General features: G+C 43.3%; 1 protein-coding gene across 1 annotated transcript in view; it reads right to left on the bottom strand.

Annotated features, from left to right (window-relative positions):
- Positions 1–22,216, bottom strand: part of Farp2 (FERM, ARH/RhoGEF and pleckstrin domain protein 2) — a 100,054-nt gene extending 77,838 nt beyond the window's left edge. Inside the window, 2 exon segments of the mRNA XM_051153675.1 lie at positions 3,179–3,389; positions 22,130–22,216. Coding sequence (XP_051009632.1) covers positions 3,179–3,361 — 183 coding nt within the window. The 5' untranslated portion in view covers positions 3,362–3,389; positions 22,130–22,216.
- Positions 22,217–24,551: the final 2,335 nt, after the last annotated feature.

Below are 24,551 nucleotides of genomic sequence, written 5' to 3'. Positions count from 1 at the left end.
TGGTTAAAGGATTTTCAAGGGTACCAGGATAAGCAAGGTAACATTTCCCCACTCTCCATTTTATAGCCTAACTTCATCAGGCAGTCTGACCCTGGGTGTTTGCTGGTGTTGGATAGGGAGAGCTGGAACAGAGAGTTCCAATACCAGTCTGAATAGCTAAGAGTAAGAGTGTCCATGTTTCTGCCATGAACCACCCAACCACATTCCTAGCATTAGGATTTAAAAAAAGATTCAATTTTCCATGACAAAATCACAGGTTTCAAGATTTAGGGCAGAGTCATGTAACAGCTATGTATCGTAGAATCTTCTAAGAGCTCTTGCAAAAACACCAACATTATCCCCAAACTTAAGATGCTAAATTACTAGCTTTTTCTTCTGAGGTCAGACCAAAATGAATTCTAAGACTGATTATTTGCCATATTTAGGATGCTCATGTGGGAGAAATGGCAAACATCTGTCTACAATACTTTCTGGAATTCTGACTATTTTTTCCTGGTCAGAATGAAAGCATTAAGTTTTACTGGAACACAAAATCTGTATTCAAGCACGGAACTTCATGACTGAGAGTTTTTCTCTGTCACATAGTTAAACTAATGCTTATGCAATTCATTTTGTGCTTGTTTTGATAAGGGTCTCTTGTATATGCTGGCCTTGACATCACTGTGCAGCTGAAGATGGCCTTGAACTCCTGACCATGCTGAGTGCTGAGATGACGGGTAGTGCCTACATGTGCACACCATACACTACTTATGTGTGACAGACAAGCATGCTCAACGCAGCTACATTCCCAGTCCACTTCTGTACTTTTCTTCTCTTTTAATGATAGCGCCTCACTATGTAGCTTTGGCTAGCTGCCTCTGCTTGAGGGGTGAGGTTCACATCTGACAACTTATATTCCTTAAACAAAGTAAATGAAAGCCAATCCAGGCATGGTGGCACACACCTAAATCCCAGCACTGGGGAGGCAGAGGCAGGCAGATCACTGTGAGTTCGAGGCCAGGCTGGTCCACAAATCGAGTCCAGGACAGCCAAGGCTACACAGAGAACCCCTGTCTCTAAAAACCAGAAAAGAAAAGAAAAGAAAAAATGAAAGCCTACCCTCAAGTTTTGCATACACTAAAGTATACTGAAAAGAGAAAATGCTGTAGTAACAAAAATATCTGACTGCTCATCAGAACCTGATCCTCATTCCTCAGTGAAAGTATAAGACACCCATTCTATCTGTATCCTACTTCCTAGACCCCCTCCCCTCCCTTCCTTCTTTTTTGAGACAGAGTCTTCCTTTTTTAGATGTTTCCTTACTTTATTATTTATTTTCTGTGACTGAGTGTTTGTGTACCACGTCCATGCCTGATGCCTGCAGAGGCCAGAAGAGCACGTCGGAGTCTCTGGAACTAGAACTAGGTGGTTGTGAGACACCATGTAGGTGCTAGGAATTAAGCCTTGGTCCTTGGGAAGTGCTGTCAGTGAGTGCTCGTCAACGCTGAGCCATCTTTCCAGAGACTTCCCAGTGTCTTTCTATGGGTCTAGCCCTGGTTCATTTGGAACTCACAGATCTGCCTGCCTCTGCCTCCCAAGTGTTGGGATTAAAGGTGTGTGTCACCACTGCCAGGCTTTGTTTTTGTTTTGTTTTGTTTTGTTTTGAGACAGAATCTCACTCTGTGGCCTTGGCCAATCTGGTATTCAGGATATAGTTCAGGCTAACCTCAGATTTATAGAGCCCCCTGCCTCAGGCCCCCAAGTACTGAGGTTACAGAAGTATATCACTATACCTACTTTTGTTTGCTTGCTTGTTTGTGGGTTTTCTCTGAGAATATTTAAGTACAGGTGTTGTAGGTCCCCAGAGATACCTTGGTTTACTGTATTTAATCTTATAGGGACTTCCAAGTAAGTTGGGTATTTTGAGAATCTTTCATGGTTCTTGGTGAGCTTCAGTCAGGGTTCTGTGGTCCTAGATATTCAACAGCCACCAAAGTCTCCCTGAGGAGTGGTTTCTGAGCTCACTTTCTCAGGCCTAAGAAGCATATAGAAATTTGGACTAGAAGTAAGAACACAAAATGTCAATTTATTAGAAAAACGAACAAACAAACAAATAAAAAACAGCAAGGAAGAACTCCAAAGAGTAGGAGTGGCTATAGTGGAGGAATATCTTTTTTTGAAAACAGTCTCATTCTGCAGCTCAGGCTGGTCTCTAATTTGTGGCACTCCTCTTACTTCAGCCTCCTGAGTGCTGAGATACCACCATATCTCCTAATTTATTTAAATCAGTTTTAATATTATAGCTAGCTTGAGGTCAGCCTGGATTATACACACAGTGAGTTCTATCCAAATTTGGGCTATAGTATAACACTGTCTCAAAACCAAATCAAAACCAGACAGACAGACTGACAAGATCACTGGGGTCAACTCTTACAAACCTGCATAACATCTCTAGATGAAACTAAGATGCTTTAAAATCATACAAATAAGTTTGTTCTCGTCAAGCGCCACCTCTTCAGGGTCTGACAGGCCAGAGGCAGCACTCTGTTTTGTTTTTGGTCTTTCCCAGCTCCCCATACCCTTGCACCACTGACTCACTCTGCTTGTGCTGACGGAGGTGAGAGACAGTGCTCACCTTGACTGACTTACTTTGTCCTTACAATCTGTCTCAGGAGTGACTTCCTAAATGCCACACCTACTAGGGTGGCTGGAATTAACATGTTCAAAAAAGAATATGGAGAGATCAGAACTTTTTTTTTAACACTGCTGATGGCAATGAGAAAGTAGTACCATGGCTTTGGAAACAGATTGATGAGTCTTCAAACGACTCATGGAGTTACCAGATCATGCTGCAATTTGGTTTCCTGATCCATTGCCAAAGAACTTAAAACATACATATGCTCACAAAAACCCTTTTATGTGAATAATTGATAAAAAGCACTACTTACAGACAAATGATATAGACTGGCAAATGGAATATTTTTAGTTATAAAAAAAAGAAAAACATAACCCAAACCAAAACAAAAGTAGTGGAAATGGTGGATCCTATCAGAATTTTAGCTGAAAGTTAACTTAGATTCACTATTTCCAAAGACTCTGCTGCAACTCCTGGTTACACGGATACACAGACAACACACACTCTTACAGGAACTTGGAACAGGACCACCTGACGTTAGAGCATAGAAGGAGAGCCTCTTACCTCAATGTCAAACACCTCCACAGTGCTGTCCAGCAGCTTCACTCTTATGTGCAGCTGCTTTTCCTGCATCCCAGGTGACAGAGTCTGCTCTGGTTCCAGGGTGCTTACTCCAACGGGGGTCTGGCCACCCAAGCGCGTCCCTGAAGTTGGTAAAGCTCTGTATGTCCCTTCTATCTCCCCCATTCTTCATTAGTTGAAAGTGGAGTAAACACTAAAGCAAAAAAACACACCAAAGAACTACATTATTTAGATATTAAATTAATTTTTAGATAGTAAAAAAAATAAGTGGATTCATAGAAACCCATAATATCTTATATTTAACTTCTGTGAGCCTTAAATTATACTAAAATAAGGAACATAAAAAAGTTTTTCTTGGGCTGGAGAGTTGTCTCAGAGATCACTGGCTGTTCTTCCAAAGGTCCTGAGTTCAATTCCCAGCAACCACATGGTGGGTCAAAACCATCTATAATGAGATCTGGCACCCCTTTCTGGCCTACTGGCTCACATCCAGGCAGAATACTATATAAATAATAAGTAAATCTTTTTTAAAAAGGTTTTTCTCAGCAGTGGCGCATGCCGGTAATCCCAACACTCGGGAAGGATTACAGAAAAAGTAGAGGAAGGCAGATCTTCTGTGAGTTGGAGCCCAGCCTGATCTACAAAGTGATTCTAGGACAACCAAGGTTACACAGAGAAATCCTGTCACAAACAAACAAACAAAAAGTTTTTCTCCTATACATATAGTTGTAGCACAAAATGAATAAAACCCCTAATCATATTTCCAAGGTGCTCTGAGCCAAGAGTGTAGATTATCTCACTGAACCTCCAAGAAGCCATTTATGAGTGACATCTTTACCACTCACCTGGAAGAAGGAGAAAACCCATGGCTGTCTCCCTTCCCAGCTCTGCTGAATGCCCAGCACATCTCCCTCCTTCAGCCCAGTCATGTGTGCTAACAATCTGGTGCAAGTGCTAGACAGTGCTCTTTCTAGTGAAAGTAACAGGAGAGCATCAGGATGTATCTGGCATCTTCTCAGTAATCTGAAGCAGCCATGGACCTGCTTCTACATTGCTCAGTGTGCAAAGAGTGCCATTAGGGATGAGGCTAAAGTACATGAAAATATCCAGACTTGTCTTTGCCAGCACTGCACTTCTTGTATTTTCTAGGGTAGAGCAGTTGCCACTGGTCATTTGGGAGGAAATCTGTGGTATGGCACCAAATGATAGGTCAGACAAGGACTTGGTGACTACAGACACCTACCCCAGACTATTCTCAAATTGTGTGCCACCTCAAACCCACAACACTATTACTATGCAAGACCATCTAACAAATGACACTAAAAATTCCAGAGGGTCAAGGTCATTTTCAATCCTCCTTGTTTCACTAAAGGAAAGTGTTTTTAAGCTGTTAAGTGTAAGAGGTAATTTCCTCACTGCTTTTAACAAAGAACAAGCTAAGCATCAGTTAGCATCTCATATTGTTTTTCCTTGTACTTACTATTTATGGAAATTTCCCTTCTTAAGTACATTATTTATGTTTGAAAATCAAATTAAAGAAAATTAAGGGATGGGATGTGGCTGTTACTACAGTGCATGCCCAGTGTGAATAAAGTCCTGAGTACCAGCATCACACAAGCCAGGTGGTAATACACACCTGACCCCAGCACTCAGGAACTAGGGCAGGAGCATGGGTCTAAGTCATCCTTGGCTACAATGCTACATAGTGAGTTCTAGACCAGCTTGGTCTACATGGGACCTTCTCTAAAACAACAAAAACAAACAAACAAAAACCAAAACTAAACAAGCTGGGTGTGTTGGAACTCAGGAGGCAGAGGCAAGAGACACTGAGTTTGAAGCCAGCCTGGTCTATAGAGTGAGAACTTGCCTTAAAAAAACAAGAAAAAGGGGCTGGAGAGATGGTTCAGAGGGGCTGGAGAGATGGTTCAGAGGCTAAGAACACTGACTGTTCTTCCGAAGGGCCTGAGTTCAATTCCCAACAACCACATGGTAGCTCACAACCACCTATGATGAGACCCAGCACCCTCTTCTTATGTACAGGCAGAATACTGTATAAACAGTGAATAAATAAACCTTGATTTATAAAAAAAAAAAAAAAAAAAAAAAAAACAAGAAAAATATCTAACAGTAAAACACAATGTAACAAAAGATACAGGCCCAAGTGGTGGAAGTGAGACACAAACATCAGATGTTTAATCAATCAAGAATGTAGTCTGCAAAACTTAATGTCTCTTAAATCACTCTGCAAATGTCTTCTGCTAACTGTAGCAATCTTTTTAAAGAATTTATGTCACTTGGGCTTCGCCCAGCGAGACACAAGGGTCTGGGTTAAATCCTCAGCAATAAGAAAACAACACTAAATTCACTCAGTTCCCAATCTATTCTCTCATATGCCAACCATTGCTGAGGGTCCTTTCATGTCTTTATGCATGCCTTATTATCAAGACAAACCAAACAAAGGATCTTGTAGCCTCTGAATTGCATTTGAAAAGCTTCTTCATGACTCACTGCCAATGAAATCCTTCTTAAAGCCACATCCCACAGGATCTTGGTTGAGAAGTGCTCTATGCACCCAGTTTATCAAAGGAGGCTAAAATCTTTTGGCAAAGTAAAACATGAGGGCCAGTGAGAAGGCTCAGCAAGTAAAGGCACTTTGCCAAGCCTGATGACCTCAGCTCCATGCCAGGACTCAACTGGTGCATAGATAGAACTGACCCCAGAAGGCCGTTTTCTGACTTCCACAAGTGTGCCATGGTACATGTGCACCACACATATGCACACAAAATAAATATTTAAAAAACAAAGTATAATGTGAGAAGGAGCAAAATGATGAAGTGGTTCATAATTGTACTAAGTTAAATTCTCATCTCAACTCCTGGGTAAAGCCAACTCAAATCAATGAACAGACCAGCTACTTCCATGTGAAGCTCAGGTTGCTACGGCCTACCACTTTTTGGAAGCTATCTTGTCTGTATGCTCCCTGAGGGCAGACGAGACCTCACTGAGTCGGCCAGCTAAGTAGTTACTTAGTATCAGTGGCATTTAAAGACTCTTTACTGTCTCATCAAGCTGTATACTGTATACACTACAGTATATAAGACTGAAGACTGACCACAGCAGACTAATACTTAAGAGAGTAAGTTCCCCCACTGTTAACATTAGCATGAGTCTTTGAAGCTCTGTGAACTACAGACATGAGCTTTTTCATTTCACTTTCACAAACTATCAATACAAAAGAGAACGTAAATGGAGACGTCTACAAACAGTGGCCTCTATGTTCATTAGTTTACATTTACCAAATACTGAATCCCCAAGTGTTCTGTTGAAGTTTGAGTGTGAACGGTTCCCAAAGGTCCCAGTGTTAAAGGCCTGGCTACCATCTGATGGACTTTTGAGAAATGGTTGAATTATGAGGGCTCTAACCCCATAGTGGATTAACTTGATGGCAGGTTCATAATTGGGTGGCAATAATGGTTAGGGCAGTCGTTCAACCTGTGGGGTGAAAAATGGTCACAGAAGACCATCAGAAATCACAGATATTTACATTATGACTCTTACTAGTAGCAAAATTATAGCTATGAGGTAGCAACAAAAATAATTTTATGGTTGGGGGTCACCACAAATGAAGATCTGTATTAAAAAGGAGGTGACTACGGACCAAAGCCTGAGAATGATCTAGGATAAAGGCAGCTTCCCTGAGTTGTTTTCTCAGGTAGTTACAGTGATGGGAAACTGATGGAAAGTCAGTTCTTCTGAAATAAAGTTTGTGCTTTACTCTGCTCATCCCAGCTGACTTTCCCTTAAGTAAGGCTACAACTCTGAAAATACAGAGTCAAAATACACTTTAGAGGCTAGTCATCTAACTTATTTCACTGCATAATTTTCATGTATATTCTTACATGTATTTATTTAGGGACAGGATACTGTTATGTTCCTTGGCTCATGGCTCAATCGATCCTCTTGCCTCAGCTTCCCATGTGTTGGGCAATGGGGACACAATACCAGGCTCAGCTTCTAAATATGTTTAGAGGGAAAATTCTTCAGGTTTTCTATAGTATTTTTAAAATAAAACAACTGCATCTAACCATGCAGTTCTAAGAAAATGAACAAGTACAAACTAAGATGGGAAAATGCAAAAAGACAATGCAAATAAAACTATTACTAGCTCAATCAGGATAAGAGTCCCTCCCTCCTCTGGTGCCCCATATTTGACAATGCCCCCTTAATGGGGAGGCCTGGGGGCACTCAGAGGAAGGAGCAGGCTACCAAGAAGAGACTTGATACCCTATGAGCATATACAGGGGGAAGAGGTCCCCCTCAGTCACAGTCGTAGGGGAGGGGAGTAGGGGAAAAGCAGGAGGGAGGGAGGATACAAGGGATGGGGTAACTATTGAGATGTAATCTGAATGAATTATAAAAAATAAAAGTAAAAAAAAAAAAAAAAAAGAGTCCCTCCCTCACTTAAACAGTGTTCAGGGTAAGTACTCTAGGGCAGACAGTATTCACGTTGTACAACATTAAGTGACACAAGTGTGGTATACACATGCAATGCCTCTAGGAGGGTGAGGTAGGTGGTCACAAGACCAGTGTGGGCTACCCAGTGATGCCCTGTCGCTTAACAAGTGCTCCTAACCACTGAGCCATCTCTCTAGCCCAGCCCCTTTTTACTGTGTGTGTGTGTGTGTGTGTGTAGGTACTTTGCCTGCAATGTACATCTGAGCACCATGTGCATGCAGTGCCTGAGGTAGTCATAAAAGGGCATCAGATCTCCTGGACCTTGAATAATAGACAGTCAAGAGCCACCATATGGGTGTTTGGGAACTGAACATGGGTCCTTTTTCGAAAAAAAAAAAAAAAAAGTATTTATTTATTGTGTGTGTGTGTGTGTGTGTGTGTGTGTGTGTGTGTGTGCGTGCGTGCACGCATGCGCCACATGTCTGTAGGAGCCTACGGAGGTCAAAAGAAAAAACTGGATCATCTGGTACTGAAGTTACAGGTGGCTGTGAACCATAAGGTTCTGGCACAGAACCTGGGTCCTCTTGCAAGAGCAGCAAGCTTGCCTTCCTTCCTTTCTTTTTAAAGACCTGTTTATTTGGCATATGAGTGTTTTTGCTTGCATGTATGTCTGTGTGCCATATGCATGCCTGGTTCCTGAGGAAGTCAGAGGAGAGCACTGGATTCTTGAAACAAGTTAAGGACAATTGTGAGCTGCGGTGTGGGTGCTGGAAATCAAACCCAGGTCCTCTGCAGGAACAAATGCTCTTAACACTATCTCAAAAACAAAATGAATGGAGCTGGAGAGATGGTTCAGTGGTTAAGAGGGTTTGCTGTTCTTGCACAGAACCTGGGCTCAGTGACCAGCACTCACACCAGGAGGCTTACAACCGTCTGTAACTCTAGTTTCAGGGAATCTGATGGCCTCTTTTGGTCTCACTTCCATGAGCATGTGTACAAACATATAAAACAAGCCTTTAGAAAACCCTGCAAAATTAAGCCATAAGTTCATGTTACATATGAATACTTATTCAATAAAAAGATATTTAAGACAGCTTAACTCTATCCCTAGCTGTAACTTTACATTTAACATTAATGAGCTTATCTGCCATGAGACAAAAGACACAAATACCTCAAAGGATATCAAAGCTCTACTGAACTATGTGCCTCACTAGCGATACCTCTGCAAACTTACACACCTTCTGAGCTCTGACCTTTGTGTTTCTTTTCAAAGTAAGTCATTCATAGAGCTGCAGCTGAAATCCAGAGTCTTAAGACACTCCTATTCACACTGGTTTGGATAAGCCATGACCTAGAGGCACTCTGCTGCAGTTTCAAAGACAAATCTGTCTGCTCTTGGCAATAGTAATGAGGCATGAACTACCTACTTAACAAGTACTTAGCTTCAAGAGCAAGTTTGGGGCACACTTAAGGGTAAGACTTTAAGGCTTGGTGTATTACTAAGTTTAGGAGAGATTAAAAATAAAGAACCTAGTAGAAAACTGATAGACAATTGCATTGTTGTGAACACTGGTTAACCCTCATCTCTGATCTCTCACCTGCTTCAGAGGCAGCAAACAGCTGGGCTCTTGCTGCAGAACTGCAGGCTGCTTCACTCAGTATCATATGCTTTCATTTGACACGAGGAAAATGGGAGACAGAGTATGCTCTGAATCTGCTTTATGTGATATACGATCTAACAGGAATGAACTTTATTTTGCCTTGTGTCCTTATAAATAAATATTAAGAAGGCTAAGACAGAAACACAGCATGGCCACATGGGAGCCTATCTCTGGTCAGCTTCTGTCATGTCTGGGTACCTGCTGGGGCACCACAGAAATCCACAGAAAGGCAGTGCTAAGAACCAGCAACCTATAGGGGACTCAAGCAAGTTTCTCACTTTCTTTTTTCCATGTGAATGGAATGCTTTATAGTCTGCATTTCTAAAAATATCTCTGGTAGCTGGATACAATTTCCATCATTTTGTACTATTCACTACAAATTTGGTTGTTTTGGTTATGTTCCCATTTAAAAATAATAATTTTAAAACCCTATGACATGTTCTTTCCTAAAGTTGGAAAATTCAGCTTAAGAGTTGGCAAAGGCTTTGGGGGTGGTGGTGATGCAGCAGCTGCCTACTCTGGTAAGGACTGCTGATGGTGGGGGCCTGCATAAGATGGAATGTGTATGGGAAAGCACTGCACTAAAACTGCCCTAAAAAACAAATAAAAGGGGCTTCTGAGGAACACCTAAGCCAGAAGCAACAGAGTCAATTTTGATCCTTGATCTGGATACCAAGATTCTTGCTCTCCCTGAACAAAGGCACAGTCTACTGTTCACAGTAAGGAGATGACTAAAATGCTGTTGGGCAGTGAACATCTGCCTTTCTTGAAGCCCTGGGTCCTAATGAGAGAATTAAGAAGCAAACTTCTCTACTTACTAACCAAACAGGACAGGATATGATACTTATAATGCTCATGAAATCTGTCCAACAGGCCTCAAATCTACTCAAATGCTATGAACTTAAAAAAACAAAAACAAAACATTTACGTATCTGGGCGTGGTGGCACACCCCTGTAATCCTAGCACTTGGCGAAGCAGAGGCAGGGTATTTGAGGCCAGATAGTCTACAAAGCTAGTCTGGGACAGTAAAAGCTACACAGAGAAATACTGTCTCAAAAATAGCAAAAAAAAAAAAAAAAAACCCAAAACAAACTAAACAAAAAAACCAACTAACCAACCAACCAAACAAACAAATAAAACCAAGCAAAAAATTTGTTTGTGTGTGTGTGTACACACCTGTGCCATAGATGTGTGTGGAGGTCATAAGAGTAGGTGAGAGTAGGTGCTCTCATTCTTCTATGTGAGTTGCAAGGATGAAAGTCAGGTTGTTAGTTTTGGCAGCAAGTGCCTTTATGGGTTGAGCCATCTCACCAGAATCATTTTTCAAAGCTGATGATAAATGGACTCCTACCCAGTCTCTCATCCTTAGGCTATACTACTACAGTACAGCAAGAGACAGGTCCCTAATTCTCCAGGCACAACCAGTTCTTTAAAAAAAAGTAACTAAGCAAGCATAATCAATATGCGGAAGCTGAAAAACAATGTCGGGTTTTATATTACAGGGCAAGGTTCAAAGATCTACCGAGAGGCAGCTAGCTAGGCAGACAGGCAGGTGGGAACATCCACACCCTTCCTATACACCTCCTCTCTAGAAACAGTTGCACTGCCAGATAGAAGCTGACGTGGCCTCAACATCACAGAAACCACACCTACAGTCATGCCCTGACCTGGAGTCATGCCCTGCACAAATGCTGACAAAGAGAACCTACCAGCAAACACTGGCTTCTCAAACCTCATGGACACTGGTCAAGAACTTCTGATGCTGGTAGAACACTGGGACTTTAAAAGGCCATAGAAGAGCTGAAGAAATGGCCCTATTGAAAGAGTACTTGCTGTACAAGCCCGAGGACTTGAACTTGGATCCTCATAGCCCACATAAACCAGGTGTGCCTATGATCCCAGTGCTGGGGAGGCTGAGACAGGCAGATCCGTGGAGTTCGCTGGTTTACCAGTCTCACTTAATTTGTGAGTTCTAAGTTTGGTATCTTAGTCCCTTTTCTACTGCTGTGATAAAACACCATGCTCAAAGCAACATTTTTTAATACTTTTTTTTTTTTTTTTGAGACAGAGTTTCTCTGTGTAGCCTTGGCTGTCCTGGACTCACTTCATAGACCAGGCTGGCCTTGAACTCACAGAGATCCACCTGCCTCTGCCTCCCAGAGTGCTGGGACTATGGGCGTGTGCCACCATGCCTGGCCCAAGGCAACTTTTTTTAATTTTTAATTTTTGGCTTTTTGAGATGGTTTCCTGGTATAGCCCTGGCTGTCTCTAGCTCACATAGATCTGCTTGCCTCTGCCTCCTGAGTGCTGGGATTACAGGCATGTGCCCACTGAGCCCAGCTAAAAGAATCTGAGGCTTTCATTTTCAGAGGGTTAGAGTCCATAAAGGCAGAACAAAGGCACTGGGACAAGGACAGCTAAGAGCATGTCTTAACCTGGATGCAGAAAGAGCAAGAAACACTGGGTATGGCAAGAGTTTTTTGAAACCTTAAACGTACCCTAAGTGACACACCTCTTCCAAAAAGTCCACATATTCCTCCTAATCCTTTTCAAACAGTCTACTAACTGGGGACTAAGTATTTAAATATACAAGTTTTGGGGCCATTCTCATTCAAACCACCACATTTAGTAAGAGATGTTGTTTCCAAAAATAAGGTGGAAAGTGATTGAAGACACCTGAAGTCAACATATATCCACACTCGTGTGTGCATACCCATGGTATGCACATACACCATACAAACAAAAGTAAGAGTGAGACAGGTATTTGTTGGAATGAGAAGAGCAGATGCCTGGTGGAAAATTTTAGAACCATCACCAGGCTCCAGTCTTGGTCTGTTACAGACCACAACTATTATGAGCAGCTAAACTGAAAAAGAACTGAACATTCAGGTGCTTTTGAAGCCAACTAATTTATAGTATTTATCAGCCAAAAATAAAGCAAGCTTCGTAAAGTTTTGTGATCAAAGTCTTCCTACCTGGGCATGTCCGGCAGGAGCTACAGAAAGGTAGACTACCTTCAGACAAACACCACAGAAAAACAAGACAACCATCTAAAGATACTTCTTTGGACATAACTGATACTTATCAACCTTACAGCTTTACTTTCACTCCCTAGTTGTTTAAGTATCTGGACATTAAATAGATTTATCATTTCCTTCACTTGGTGCTTTTGATAATTGCTAGATGTTCTAATTTTTTGTAAAAAAAAAAAAAAATTCTATAGCTAAAAAAGAAAATCTTTTTTGTGGTGGGCCTCATAAGCACTAGGCAAGTACCATAGGCCCAGGTTTAACCCCCCAGCTATACCAATAAGCCACTTGCATTTTTGGCTCCCGGTCCCTTTTAAAACAGGAAGAATACATTGAAAAAACTTGTTTCTAACCTCTCTACCTCTCTCTTCTGGTATTAGCTGGAGAAAGATCCCTGCAGAATGCTAATCATACGTGTGGGCCACCTAAATAATCCAGGCTGGCCTCACTATTTCAGTGTTAGCTTATTAATACTCATAATTACCTCTGCAAAGTGTCTTTGCTATGTAACACATTTCCAGGATGAATACTAACAGTTAATGGCCACAGAGGCCACAATCCTGACTGTGTTAGGATTTCTATTGTGGCAATGAAACACCATGACCAAAATGCAAGTTAGGGAGAAAAGGGTTTATTCTACTTACACTTCCAACAGTACTGTTCATCCTTAAAGGAAATCAGGACAGGAACTCAAATAGGGCAGGAACCTGGAGGCAGGAGCTGATGCAGAGGCCATGGAGGGCTGTGGCTTACTGGCTTGCTCAGCCTGCTTTCTTATAGAACACAGCCAGGGCCACTAGCCTAGGGATGGCACCACCCACAATGGGCTTGGTCCTTCCTCATCAAGAACTAATTAAGAAAATGTCTTACAGCCAGATCTTGTTTTCTCAACTGAGATCCCTCTTTTCAGATAACTGTAGTTTTTGTGTCAAATTGACATAAGACTGACCAGCACACTGACAATCACAAAATTCTCAGATCAGTTCAATATTTGCATCACTTCAACTTTAGCCTGTCTTTTGCTTGTGAGCATTTCCCTGGGTTTTCATATCAGAATATCTTTGGATTATACCTTAGACTTTAAAAACACTGTGATGTGCTGTTGGAGTTTGCGTCTTATTTAAGTCCTGTGGAGCATACTGGCATTTCTGATGAGCCTGGCTAGATTCAGGCTGCCAGTCCCTGTAAAAAGAACTTTTATTCACCTGTTTCAATTGTCTCAGAGGATTATTGCCTCTGTCTACTAACCTAGGCTGAATTCTGGAAGCTTCTAGCCGCCATACAATCTAACCTAGGCCTAGAATGTTTCAGCCTCTGAGACTTACTACTTAATAAGCTCAACCTTTCTTGTTCTGAGCTCTAGGTTGACTGGTTCAACTCAGCTGTTCTGGCTCAAACTCCTCTCCCAGCTGATTTATTCAACCTGGCTTCTTTCTTGGACTCTAAATTGCTTTGCTTGGCCTCAAACTAACTCCAGCAATCGGCTTTGATCTTCTGGCTCCTCACCTGAGTTCTCTCTCTGCAACCTGTTTATTACTTTCCCAGTAAAAATTGCCTCGCTTCTCCCCCTTCTCCCTCCTTTTCTCTGCATTGCCCCTTAAGTAGCTTCCTCTCTTCTCATGAGTTGGGCGTGTCCTAGTCTGTCAATCTTCTCTATTCATCCCTTTCTTTTTCTGCCACTCAATTAGACATCACTTTCAAATATAGGTGCTTCCTTCCACAAACTAATTTTACCTTCATTGTTTGGGATTAACGACATATTCCACTACACCTAAATCTAAAATTCTTTTTACCTGAAACTTGCACTATACTAGGCTAGCCTTGAACTCAGATCTGCTTGCCCCTGTCTCCTGGATTTAAGGCATGTTTGTGGCTTCAAGGCATGTTTGTATTCCAGCCAGATCACACAGACCTAGAATGTCTTTGAATGTGATCTCTTGCTAGATCAGCCATGTTCTAAATTAAAATTCCTCTACAACTTCCTCCTTTCTGTTTAAGCTTTAAAAAAAAAAGTAACTGTTTAACTTTTACAATAGGAACAATTATCAATCCCAACTTAACAGTCCAAATGCCCTTATGAAGATCCACTCAGCCATTGATGCAATGATCCTTCATAATTGTAGTCCTGATCATCTGTCCTTCAGCAACAGTTCATTTCAGCATCAAGGTTTTCCAGTCTGTCAGTCTGAGGAACTATCTGTCCCTCTTCAGTTGGTCTGTTGAGCTGTCTCCACGCTGGGGCGGGGGGCGGGGGGTACTTTCTGCATCGTCTGCATTGCTGTCTTTCTGCATCTCTTTCTTGAAGTCCCTTTCAGTATTCTGTGGAATACTGCCTCAGGGCTAACTTCACTTCAGAGGCCCGGATATTCCTCAGAAAAACCCTACAGGTGTCCACTTACCCTGATGCTAGTGTAGATGTCAGAAGAAAGCACTGGATCCCTTGGAACTGGAGTTATAGATGGCTCTGAGCTGCCATGTGGGTTTTGGGAAATGAACCCAGGTCCTCTGGAATTGCAGCCAGTGCCCTTATCTGATGAACCATCTCTCCAAGTCCTGGGTTCTCAGTTTTTGACTTGCACACGCTCAGTATTGAGCTTCTAAGTCCATAAAACTTTAAAGGGCAAGTTTCTCAAGCTTTCTCTCTATGATCTCTTTGGTATACTTCCCTGTTCATAAGATGCTCTTCTCAGTCCTTTAGCTAGAACTCTGGGGCTTTAGCTGCCCTGTTTGTCCATGAATTTCTTATATTCTTTTTTTATTTAATTTTTTATTAATTTATTCTTGTTACATCTCAATGGTTATCTCATCCCTTGTATCCTCCCATTCTTCCCTTCCTCCCATTTTCCCTTTATTCCCCTCCCCTATGACTGTTCCTGAGGGGGATTTCCTCCCCCTGTATATGCTCATAGGGTATCAAGTCTCTTCAAATTTCTTATATTCTATTTTGCCTGGGATAGTGCTCCAAGAGGGAAGACAGGAATAAAGCAACCGATATAGAAATGACTGAGAGGCAAAGAGGAAAAATGGCAGAGTTTTCCCATTTTCCTCTGTAGTTCTCCCTATCCCTACCTGGAACCCAGCTCCAGACTCTGAATGTTCTAATAGGCCAGGGGACAGTGGAGGGAATGCAGGAGGCTCTGTTGATGTAGTGGTGCTCCAAACACTGGCTTTCATCTCCACTGACCATTACTGTTTGCTTTCAGAGTCTTCCACAGCTGCATCATGTGCACATCTCTTTCAGCCAATGAGAGGGCCGGATGGATTGTGCATCCACAAATCCAAGAAAGTAAGTTCCACCATCACATTTTAATTTTTTTTAGTTTTTATTGTTTGGTTTTTTGAGACAGGGTTTCTCTTTGTAGCCTTGGCTGTCCTGGACTAACTTTGTAGATTGGGCTGGCCTCAAACTCACAGCGATCTGCCTGCCTCTACCTCATGAGTGCTAGGATTAAAGGCGTGCATCACCACCCGGCCCCACCATCACATATTTTAAACCATGAACCAAATAAACCAAAACAAACTGGTCCTCCCTTAAAAACAACTCCAAACATGTTTATGGTGGCTCTAAGAGAGGGTAAATGACTAATTTATACTCATCTTTCCAATGTAAAATTCTTTACCAACTGTTTACAGTAATAAATGTATATTACCTTTAACTTACACAGCGTCCTGAAAACACCTATAATGGCTTGCTTCAAGTTTTTACTGATAACTGTCAACCTTCCAGAGAAAGAAAGAATAACTATTGCCTCTTATCTAAGAGTTACAGTTGCTTTTATTTTGTTTTTCTATAACAGTTCAATAAATAAATAGTTTTAGTTGGGTGTGGCAGTGCATGCCTTTAATCTCAGCCCTTGGGAGGGCAGAGTCAGGTGGATCTTTGGGTTTGAGTCCAGTCTGGGCTATAGAGTGAGTTCCAGGACAGCCAGGGCTACACAGAGAAACCCTGTCTCAAAACACCAAAAATAGCCAAGTGTAGTGGTGTGCGTCTTTAATCCCAGCACTCCGGAGGCAGAGGCAGGTGGATTGCTATGAGTTAGGGGCCAGCCTGGCATACAAAGGGAGTCCAGGACAGCCAAGGCTACACAGAGAAACCCTGTCTCGGAAAACAACAAAACAAAAACCAAAAATAAATAAATATCTTTTACACTGCGATTGATTTATTATTCATATATTGTGGTCTGTTCTCCAATGCTTTTCATAGTAACTACCACTGAAGAAATTGTGACTTTAATAAAAATAGACAAAATATTTATAGCAAAGCCTTGTAAGTTCATTTCCAACATCACTTCTGCCTTTCCAACCAAACTCCCACTAGCCTATGAAAACGCACTTAAGACAGCCATCAAGTGTTGGGTATGAAGCATGCATGAGGTGGAAAACTGCCCCAATCAAAATAACATGTTGATAAAAAACTAGTCTGGCTAAGGTTCCTAGGTCTCTCACATGGGCCTCTTCCAAGGTACTGGTGAGGCCCCAAGCAAAGTGTTCCTATGGTCATAAGTTTCTATAAAATTTACCAAAAAGTTACTCGATTTTAATCAATTATGATTGTTGGATCTTTCCAATGTAACCCTGCCTGTGCCATTCTCCCTTTGGAGAAGGGAGGATGGAGGAGCAGTTGGCATTTCTGGGAGCCAGCTAAAAAAGTACACCTGAGTTTCCTGTAGTTAGTTTTGTATACATTCAAATGAGATAAGCTCCTAGAATACTGTTCACACTCTGTGGCCTGAGGGCTATGTGACAGGGTCTGAAGGCAGTACAAATGAGTCTAGTGGTATCTGGCATGGAAGGTGCATGGGCAAAGGAAAAGAAACAAGACTGAAATACAAGAAGGCAGAAGCTCTTTCTGAGAAAAATTTCCAATAGATTTGTTAAACTCTAGGCTGAGTTCAGTTCTCAGAAGACAAAGTACAAGTCCTTACCCATCAGAAAAGCAGGCAATGCTGTAGAGCTGCAACTTTAGAGGTATACTTTTCTTCTTATTAAATGAAATCATGTAAAACAGAATAAAAATCTGCCAATTCCTTCCCTACTCTGGGGACACAAAGTGGTTTGTGCACCATTAGAAAATATGCTTATATGTGAAATCATACATTATGCACCCTACCAGTATAAATTTATTAGCTGTTCTAGAGGAATGAATTTTATTTTCTCATTGTCAAGAAGAAGAAATTAAAAATACATAGCTAAGAGAAAAAGGACTCTATGTCAGGTAATTAATGCTTCCTTCCTTCTTTCCTAACAGGGTCTCATGTACCACTGCTGTCTTTGATCACCCTGCCTTGTGCTTTTCCTGTCTCTACCGCCCTGTGCTGAGTGTGTGTGTACCACTATGCCTGGTCTCTGTGGCACTGAAGATCAAATTTAGAGCTCTGTGTATTATAGGAAAGCATTCACTCATTATCCACTCAGCTACATCATATCAAACTTACATTTATCTAATGAATTAACTTTATTTGTAACCTAATTTCTTTTAAAAGATTTGTATTTATTATTTTAAATTGTGTGTCTGTGTAGCTATGTGCATTTTGAGTGCAGGTGCCCATAGAGACCAAAGGCGTCTGATCTGTCTGGAGATGGAATTATAGGCTGTTGTGTGCCACCCTCCCTTTTCTAATTATACATGCTTCGGGTCCCACAAAGCCTGGCATCAGACTTTGCCCCACACAAAACTTTATTATTGTATTCAAACATTTACTGATCACTTACTCTGATAATATAGAAACTCTAAATGCTTAAGGATATAGGACCTCCTAAGGGAGAAAAATCCCTACACTATGGTGGGAATGTTAGATGGTGGTAGGCTACCATGTCCCCAGTGACCATCACTACCAGGAACCCTGGACCAAGCCCTTTGCTTTACACTGTGTCATTTATGGCTCACAACTTACTGGTAAAAGGTGGCAGTGTTCCCACACTACAGCTCAAGGAACCCCAGCTCATAGAGGTGAATGACTGGGCAGTTCCTCACCTCTGTAGATGGCCTCAACTCCACCCTGATTCTGTGGCGTACACACAAAAGAGCTTAATCAAGAAAGGGAAACCAGCCGGGCATGGTGGCACACGCCTTTAATCCCAGCACTTTGGAGGCAGATGCAGGCGGTTGCTGTGAGTTCAAGGCCAACCTGGTCTACAAAGCGAGTCCTGGACAGTGAAGGTTACATAGAGAAACCCTGTCTCGAAAAATCAACCCTCCCCCGCCCCCGCCAAAAAAAAAAGAAATTATGTAAGCAAGCACACCAGACCACTTGACCACTGAAGTCACAAAGAGGAAAAATAAAAATCACTGCATCGGCCTCTCAGGTTCAGTGGGGTGGGTTCTCATAGGAAGCAAGCAATCAGGAGGAGAGGAGCGGCAAGACCTTTAATCCCCACTCTGGATTTATTTCTAAGAGTTTAGGGCCAGCCTGATCTACATGGTGTACATAGCAAGTTCCAGGTCAGGCAAGGCTACATGGGTAGAGCCTGTCTCAATCAGGTTAGGTGGCCACATTACCTGCGTGTGAACGGAGGTAGGGGAAAAGCAGAGTACAACCAGCTCAAGACAGCAGAGGAGAGAAGAGGAAGCTGCCTGAGACTGGGCTGTCAGGGCTCTAGTAGTTCAATTAGATGAAGTCCATGCAACCTGGTGTGGGGCACTGCCACATTTATTTTGGGATGTGATCAGGATGGGCCGGGGTGGAGAGATGAGCCAAAGCAGGTCTCATCACTGTATCCTGTTGCATTATAGTGCCTTTTCGCATGCTTTAAATTACGTGTGTGTGTGTGTGTGTGTGTGTGTGTGTGTGTGTGTGTGTGTGTGCGCGCACGCATACATGTTTGACACTGTTCACATAAAGGGGTCAAAGCAGAGTTTTGGAATAGTTTCTATCCTACCAAATGTGTCCCTGGATCCAATGCATATCACCAGGCTTGGTGGCAAGTGTCTAAGCATTCTCAGGATTTTAAAGGTAGCAATAAACTAAAACACCAGGCTTAGTGGGAAATAATCTGATAAGTCTAAAACAAAATCACTTAGATCATACTGCCCTCTTGATTCTGTCCATGTCCTCATACATATGTTTTACACTTTCATTTTTGTATGCACACCATTTCATTTCTAAGGCTAAAGAAATATTGAAAGCATATTTCCTGGGATCAAAATGGTTCAAATTATACTTTGAGGAGGGACAGGAATAAGCTTGCCAAAGAATGTTTCCTGGCCAAGTGTACTTACTTAACTACCTGATTGATACAAGGTTTGCTTATCATGTTATTTTTAAAAGGTGGGATTTCAGGGGGCTGGAGACATGGCTCAGTGGCTAAGACCACTGGCTGCTCTTCCAGAGGACTGGGATTCAGTTCCCAGCACCCACATGGTGGGTCACAACTGTCTATAACTCCTGCTCCAGGGGATCCAACACCCTCACACAGACATATATCAAGCAAAACACTAATGCACATGAAATAAAAACAAAAATTAATTTGAAAAAGTTGGACTTAAAAAATCAAAATACCACATACTAGCCAGATGTGGTGGCACACACCTTTAATCCCAGCACTTGTGAAGCAGAGGAGGTGGATCTCTGTGAGTTCGAGGCCAGCCTGGTCTACAAAGTGAGTGCAGGATGGCCAAGGCTACACAGAGAAACCCTGTCTCAAGAAACCAAAATATAAAATAAATAAATAAATAAATAAAAATAAGTCACATACTGGTAGTTGCTTTCCAAAAATAGTAGAGCCCAATCATCGCCAACATTGATACTCCCGGGAGAAACTTATGACACTGGGCTTTACCATACGAAGTTCTATGAGAGTCTCAGCTTTTTCACTTTCATTGGTAAAGTAAAGCCCTCACCTCAACAGATAGACACATAGAGCCAAAGGAGTCTATACATACTGGCCGTAGAGAACAGAGTCACCCAGCTTGTCAATGTGCTCTGGCCACACACCTATCACACCAGGACGTGTACAAAGGTCACGAAGGGAGAATCAAACTATGACTGTAACAGAAGCGGCAGGCAGAATTTAGGGAAATTTGTTAACGTCCAAATACAGAAGGAATTCATGTGACTCGAAGCAGGGATGTTTGGGAAGGAGGAAACTGACAGACAGACTTAAATGGTGCCTTATGGATTTACCCATGGATGACTATCTGCTTAGGCAGTCCAGTTCATATCCTTCTCTCCAAGAGGGATAGCTGGAACCACTGTCTGCAAAACTCAGGGCACTCTTTCACTTAACAGCAGCCATTACTGAAGTTCATTAAGCACCTACTGGGTGCAGGTCATCTTAGCAGCTTTTAAAATCTAATTAATTCTTAGTCATCACAGCAGCTATCTGAGGTAAGCACATTCTAAACCCACTCTATGGGTCAGGAACCTAAACGAGGGCTTCTTCTTTAGTAAAGGGATGTGTAGGAAGAAGCCTAAGTCATTATTAGAATTCAAATGACGTGGCCCAGCAAGGGCGATGAGCGGCTTTGCACAGATCCCAGAGCATCATCCTAAGCCCACCCAGTCAGAGTCTTCCCGCGCTTTAACACGGGGTTGTGCATATCTGTACTCTCAGCTCTCAGAAGGAGGAGGGTGGTGTGAGTTGGAGGCCAGCCCTGGCTATGGAGACAGTCTCCACAGAGACGGTGGGGTTGAGGAGGCTGTGCAACTTGGACATGTCTCCTTTGAAGACTTTAGAACTGACAAAATAACAGCCACAAAGTGCCTCACAAATGACTTTCCATGTCTAGAAACCCACAAAAATTTTACTTAGCCAAACAAGGACAGATTTCTTTGTAACTCCCCATTTTAAATGACCTCAGCCATCTTTCCAACATTGGGAGAATCTGTGGTGCTGATTATAATACTGTCTCCACAAGACCGACTCAAATTCGGTGCTACCCACTAATTAGCAAACATTGTCACAGTGGCACAGTCAAAAAACACCCCATGGAAACAGAACAAAGCTAGAGAGAAAAGCCACCCTTTAAAGATTCTGCCCGGAATTCTAAGCCTTTCCATTGTACAGACATTATTTCCTTCATGAATGCCTTGTTTTAATTTAAGTTTTTGCCACCATTACTGAGACATGAAAGATGTTAAGAAATCACTGCCACGTGTGTAAATGGCAAAGGTGTTTATAATTAGGATGAGTAAAATGCAAGGAGCCAGTACTATTTCTAGATCCTAGTAAAGTAAGAACATTAACACCTGATTCTCAGTTTTGAAGGAAAGGCTGAGAAGAAAAAACAGGGAGTGGCCAGTGCCCTTCTGGGCTTTCATTTATGGCTCCTGGTGGTGCTTCTGAAGACTTCTGCTTTGTTGAGCACTAGCCTGGGGGAGGGGGGAGGGGTGTCTTCAGCAGGGCATTTTGGTGGCCCGTGTAACTCCCCACGGGACACAAGGTGTCCACAAGTTTCGCTCAGACTCTGATCACGGCCCTGCCTCGACAGCTGGTCTCCACGTGTGACGTTCCTGTCCTTAGTACTCTGCTGACAACCAGGTTCCACGCTCTCAGCCCTCCCCAGACTGCCCATTCACACCAGCAACACTCTCTTCCCTTCGCCCTGCACGGACAGGCCAGGCCGTCCACGGAGCGCGTTGTCAAGCGGGCACTCGGTGAGGAGCTGGCGCGCCTCACGAAGGCCTCAGAGCCGGGCGTGGACTTTCTCTGGTGGACGGCCAGCCTCACTCAGGCCTGGTCCGGCTCGGGTTCCGCGGAGGTCCGGCCAACGGAGGAGGCCCAAGCCCGACCTACCGCCCCTGCGCGACTCGCCCGCCACCCCCGCCCCCGGCCGCCGCGTCCTCACCTTGCCACACCGGTCTGCGCCGCCGCCAGCCAGGCCTCCTCAACGTCCTGCGCCCGCGCCACCCGAGCCCGACAGCTAACTGCTTCCCCGCCCCCGCCGCGCGTCCGCCGCAGCCCCGCCCCCCCGCGGACGCACCACCGATTGGCCTGCGGGCGGGTCCTCCCGACGGGCGTCTGCGAGCGCAGCACTTAGCTCTGATTGGTGGTCACATGGGTAAAGGGCGGGGCGAGAGAACCATAATGTCAAAGGCAAAGTTGTTAAGCTCCTCTGCGGGAGGAACGGTGCTTCTGCAGGCTGGGCGGGTCCTCGGTCCTAGGAGGGGCTTTAGGACCCGAAAACTCTGCGCTGGGAGGGATTTAGGAGAGCCCAGAGTTCTCGGTCGTAAGTCTTCGCTTTAGCAGCCAGGATTCGGTTTTGGATGCGGCTTCGGAACCAGAGGACTCACCCCAGGGCTGCACTCTGGAACGTGGGCGGGTCTCAGCCTACAGCCTGGCTTTGGCAAGTGGAGCCGCCCGGGGTTCTGTGTGGGGCCTGGGACTGCCAGCTCGCAGGACAACCCTGGCATTTATACCCTTGGTCAGCTCCCTGCCTCCCATCCACCGTGCCCAACCTGGCAATAGTGGAACCGTGTTCTGTCGGTACCAGATGTGGGTTGCTTTAGAGATGCTCTGGTGGAGGCAGGCCTTGGCCAAGGAAGAGCCCTTGTTTTGTTCTGGATTTGAGGCTCTTCGTTGGAATCAAAACGGTGAGAGCAGATTCTGGGCCCTCCACTCCAGTGACTTGCAGCACACTGGCTTTCTTCTTACATTGGTTAATTGACCGGCCCAGCCGGGAGCTAGCCCTCTCAACCACAGTTCACCTAGAAATCCAAGAACGATTTCTGCACAGCCCCAAGAGATTCATACAGAGTACTACTGGCCTTTGGAGAGAAATCCTTGAGAAGCCAACAGAGGGGCCTCTGCGTCCCCCAGGCAACCTAGGAGTACAGAGTGGGCTCAGCAATGTGGGGAGGCCTCCCAACTTCCTCCGCCACCCTAGTCCTTTCCTCTAACCAGCCACTGTCACTCAGAGTGCTGTCAATCAATCCTAAGGAGCTGGACAGGTCAGGACTGAGGTTAGACGTGAGCAACTTAATGACTCAGAGAGCAGGAGGTCTCAGCAACTCTGCTGCAGAGAAAGCAAGAGAGAGGGACTCCGCTGGTACTGCAAGTGGGCACGAGGTCAAGAAGAGGTTGACCCGATTGATAATCCATGCAGATTAGGATACGGTTTAGGTTTGTTTTAAACATTTCTTCTGTGTATGTGTTAAGTCTTCTCCTTCCCCCTTACGAGTCCCAGAATCAAACTCTGGTTTGATCCCGTTGGGTGGCAAGTAGTATTAGCAACTGAAGCATCTCACCAGTCCAAATTCAGGTTTTTAAAGTTGTTTTCCTGGGCTGGAGAATGGTTTAGTGATTAAAAGCACTGGCTGCTCTTCCAGCACACCCAAAATCGATTCCTGGCACCCACATAGCTGCTCAAAACTGTCCTTAACTTCAGATCCAGGGGGGATCTGACCTTCTCTTCCAGACTCCTTGAGCACCAGGCATGCACATGGGATAGAGATATGCATGCAGGCAAAACATTCACATATATATAAAATAAAAACATAAAATACTTAAAAACCTGCCAGTGGTGGCTCACACCTCTAATCTGAGCGCTCTGGAGGTGGGCAGGTGGGTCTCTGAGCTGGAGATCAACACGCTCCACACAGTGTCCCGGGCCGGCCAGGTGGTACGAAGTGAGACAAACAAACCAAGCCAACAAATAAATGGAGTTGTATAATGAACTTTGAAGCTGTTTTCCTAACTTATCTCTTCTTACAAATATGGAGAATGAAAAATATATTTGGATCACCTTTACTTTCCACCATGTTTAACAGTTGTTGCTTCATTGTATGATTAGTAAACTTACCTGTGAAGTCTAGGTGTCCATCTTAACTAAATAATCTAAAGACCATCTGATAAACTATACATAGTTTTGTCCCAGCTGTACCATTTCTTCTGGAGTATCTGGGTTATCGCTGATGAAAACATTTGCAGTACTCATGATATTAATACAAGTAACTTCCTGCTTTGATATACAGTGGTCATTGTGGTCCTGAATTTTCCCAGTGGACCTCACATCTTACTCAAATAAAAAGAAGACTACTCACTTAATATCTAAACAATAGTGCTTTATTGAAAAAGGGTTAGTTTAAATGGATATAAAGTTGAAGTGTAAAATGTTTTCAAAATACATTTCTATAGGTACAGGTTACTTCTTGGTGAAAGAGCAAGTATTCGTTAGTAAAAGTGTATGTTTAGATTTGGGCAGAAATTTGAAGGGCAATAAAGTTGTGGCTGCAAGATCTCACAGAACACACTGCCATCCTTAGACAACA

The sequence above is a fragment of the Acomys russatus genome, chromosome 12, assembly GCF_903995435.1.
Source record: "Acomys russatus chromosome 12, mAcoRus1.1, whole genome shotgun sequence".
Classification (NCBI taxonomy): domain Eukaryota; kingdom Metazoa; phylum Chordata; class Mammalia; order Rodentia; family Muridae; genus Acomys; species Acomys russatus.
The sequence above is the reverse complement of the archived record's forward strand: the minus strand, read 5'-3'. Positions and strand labels throughout refer to the sequence as shown.